The sequence below is a fragment of the Equus asinus genome, chromosome 9, assembly GCF_041296235.1.
Source record: "Equus asinus isolate D_3611 breed Donkey chromosome 9, EquAss-T2T_v2, whole genome shotgun sequence".
Lineage (NCBI taxonomy): Eukaryota > Metazoa > Chordata > Mammalia > Perissodactyla > Equidae > Equus > Equus asinus.
This window is the reverse complement of record NC_091798.1, coordinates 14849376-14852706: the sequence shown is the minus strand read 5'-3', so window position 1 is coordinate 14852706 and position 3331 is coordinate 14849376. Positions and strand designations below refer to the sequence as shown.

Genomic DNA, 3331 nt, shown 5'->3' with positions numbered 1-3331 from the left:
GGCCAAGTGGTTAAGTTCGCACGCTCCGCTGCAGGCGGCCCAGTGTTTCGTCAGTTCGACTCCTGGGCGCGGACATGGCACCGCTCATCCAGCCACGCTGAGGTGGCATCCCACATGCCACAACTAGAAGGACCCACAACGAAGAATATACAACTATGTACCAGGGGGCTTTGGGGAGAAAAAGGAAAAAATAAAATCTTTAAATATCTCTTGAATTAGTCTACTTCCTCTCACCTCCACCGCCACTTCCATGACAACCATGATCATCACCACCCTCACTCCAGGAATTCTAATCATCATCATTGGTAATCGCTGGGGTCATCCCTTTAGGAATAAAACTTTCAAAGTAGAATAAGTCCAAGTATAGGGACGTTGTTCAAGTGTTCGGTCAAATATGTGTACCAATATGCATTCCCACCAACCTTGTATAAAGGTGCTAGAGCCGCTCTCAGGGGACAAAAGCTCTAACAGTAATACATTTATTTAAAACAAAATGGTGCATTTTATTGTATGTAAACTCTACCTCAATAAAAAGATTGATCCAAAGAAATACATAAAAACGAAACAAGCTAAAGCTTACAGAGCACTTAGCATGCACCATGGCTGGGCTAAGTGAATGCCTTGCTTTAACACAAACCTTTGCTGTAGATTCTGTTTTACAGATGGGCTGATGACACCCAGATAGCTCAAGAAACTTGCCCAAGTTCAGACAAGATCCTCAGAGAGGGTCAGGGAAGCTGCCTGAGACCACACAGCAAGCAAGTAGCACAGCAGGACTGATGCTGATGCTTGTCTCCCCATCTCCTGCCGAGGAGATGCCCCTTTCACTGTAGCCCAGGAGAAGTGCCAAGGGTCCTTGAGAAAGCGGAAGATGGGGAAGGGGGCAGGGGATAGAGTTACAAAGCAGCAGGTTGCGTCTGCGCACAGGCGGGAAGGGGGCTTCCGGGGCTGCAGGGTCGCCATAGCGGGTGTGATGCAATCACGTCAGTCGCTGCGTCAAAGGGCGGCACCGGGGATGAGGGGACTGCAGCAGAGCTGGTCCCGACTGCCGCTCACCTCGCCCCCGCCGCCCGCCCAGGCTAACCCAGCCGGCAAACGCTGCCGCCAACCTTCGTCCCGGGCCAGAACCACCGCCCGGAGCCCCCGACAACCCCTGACAACCGCCGCCAGCTACCGGCGACCCCTGACAGCCCCCGGGAACCACCAGCGACCCCTGACAACTGCCACCAGCCACCGGGGCGCCCAGGGCGCGCCATGAAGTCGGCGGCGAGCTCGCGCGGGGGCGGGTCGGGCGGCCGCGGGGGTGGCGGCTGGGGCGGCGCCTGGGGCGGAGGGCGAGGCGGCGGCGGAGGGGGAAAGCGAGGAGGAGGCGATGGCGGCGGCCCGGGGGGCAGGGGCGGCTTCGGGGCGCGGGCGCGTGGCTTCGGTGGCGGCCGGGGCCGGGGGCGCGGCGGCGGGGACGGCAGGGACCGCGGAGGCGGCGGCGGGCAGCGGCGCGGCGGCGTGGCCAAGAGCAAGAGCCGCCGCAGGAAGGGCGCCAAGGCGGTGTCGGTGGAGCCGCACCGGCACGAGGGCGTCTTCATCTACCGCGGGGCGGAGGACGCGCTGGTCACGCTGAACATGGTGCCTGGCCACTCGGTGTACGGCGAACGGCGGGTCACGGTGACCGAGGGCGGCGTCAAGCAGGAGTACCGCACGTGGAACCCCTTCCGCTCCAAGCTGGCTGCGGCCATCCTGGGCGGAGTCGACCAGATCCACATCAAGCCCAAGTCCAAAGTGCTGTATCTGGGCGCCGCCTCGGGGACCACTGTCTCCCACGTCTCTGACATCATCGGCCCCGACGGGCTGGTGTACGCGGTCGAGTTCTCCCACCGCGCTGGCCGCGATCTGGTCAACGTGGCCAAGAAGCGAACCAACATCATCCCAGTCCTCGAAGATGCCCGGCACCCGCTCAAGTACCGCATGCTCATTGGGATGGTGGACGTGATCTTCGCCGACGTCGCCCAGCCGGACCAGTCCCGCATCGTGGCTCTGAACGCCCACAGCTTCCTGCGCAACGGGGGCCACTTCCTCATTTCCATCAAGGCCAACTGCATCGACTCAACTGCGTCTGCCGAGGCGGTGTTTGCTTCTGAGGTGAGGAAGTTGCAGCAGGAGAACTTAAAGCCCCAGGAGCAGCTGACACTGGAGCCCTATGAGCGGGACCACGCGGTGGTCGTCGGGGTCTACCGGCCGCTTCCCAAGAGCGGCAGCAAGTAGCACGCTGCTGGGGCAGTCCCTGAAACCTCCCCAAGACTGTGTTGTGTTCAGTGTTACTGTGTTTTCTTTGTGTGTTGTTTTCCTTTCTTTTGTTTTTCTATTAAACGGCATAAAGAAACAGTACCCAGGTGTATCAGTGCGGCCAGACTGGGTTTTGCTGCAGTACCAATCCCCCAAATCGCTGAAACAGCTGGAGACAGGCGCCGATGGATCGTGGAGAAGCTTGGAAGCTGTGCTTACTCTAATCACTCAGGGTCCTGACTCCCCGGGACCCTTCTTCACACATGCTTCCTCTTCACAGGGGCAGGGGAAAGAGAGCTGGGGAGCTGCTAAAGAGCTTGTCAAGTCCCCCTGGGAACTGAGGGGGCACTTCCCTAGCATTGGCCAAGTCACATGACCAAGCCTGACTGCAGGGAGTGGCATGGGATATTGACGGGCAGTAATATAGTCTAACACACTTAATCTGCCTGAGGCTGAGCCAGAGTCCTAACCACCATATATATTTAGTACTTTGCTCTCCACCTAAGCCCCTTTGCTTTCCCTTAGTACATTTAATCACCGCACCAGCCCTCAGATGGCTTTGCTACCACTTCCCTTTTACAGGCAAAGCAGCAGGGCTTCTGAAGGTAACCTGGTTGCCCAAGTTTAAACAGCCAGTAAGGATATAGAACTTAAATGCCAGTCTTTGGGCTCTAAATCCACCACTATTTTCTCTACACTGGTGGGATCTTACCTCTACCCTGCATGGCCGACGGTGGACAGGCTGCAAGTCTCAACACAAGGACACGCACGCACCATGCAAGGCTCTCCGGCTTCGTTGTGTTCCTTCTTCCACTTCCCTGTGCTACCCTTTTCTTAGGTTTCAAAATAACAAAGTAAGGCATGGGGTAGGATGTGGGTCCACCTCACAGAGTGTTCCCACTGCAAGTTATAACATACCCAAAGTGGTATCACCAAGTGTCTACGAAACAACAAGAAATATGACTCCCAGAAAGTACCTGTCTCTGAAAGGCATTTCCTGCAGACCCTAAGTCAATTCTGGCTCCGCAAACCAGCACAAAGTGATCGGGAG

General features: G+C 57.2%; 1 protein-coding gene across 1 annotated transcript; it reads left to right on the top strand.

Moving 5' to 3' along the window:
* Positions 1–653: 653 nt before the first annotated feature.
* Positions 654–2382, top strand: FBLL1 (fibrillarin like 1). Its single transcript, XM_044777114.2, has one exon. The coding sequence runs from the start codon at positions 1255–1257 to the stop codon at positions 2257–2259; it is 1005 nt and encodes a 334-aa protein (XP_044633049.2). The 5' UTR covers positions 654–1254; the 3' UTR covers positions 2260–2382.
* The last annotated feature ends 949 nt before the right edge of the window (positions 2383–3331 follow it).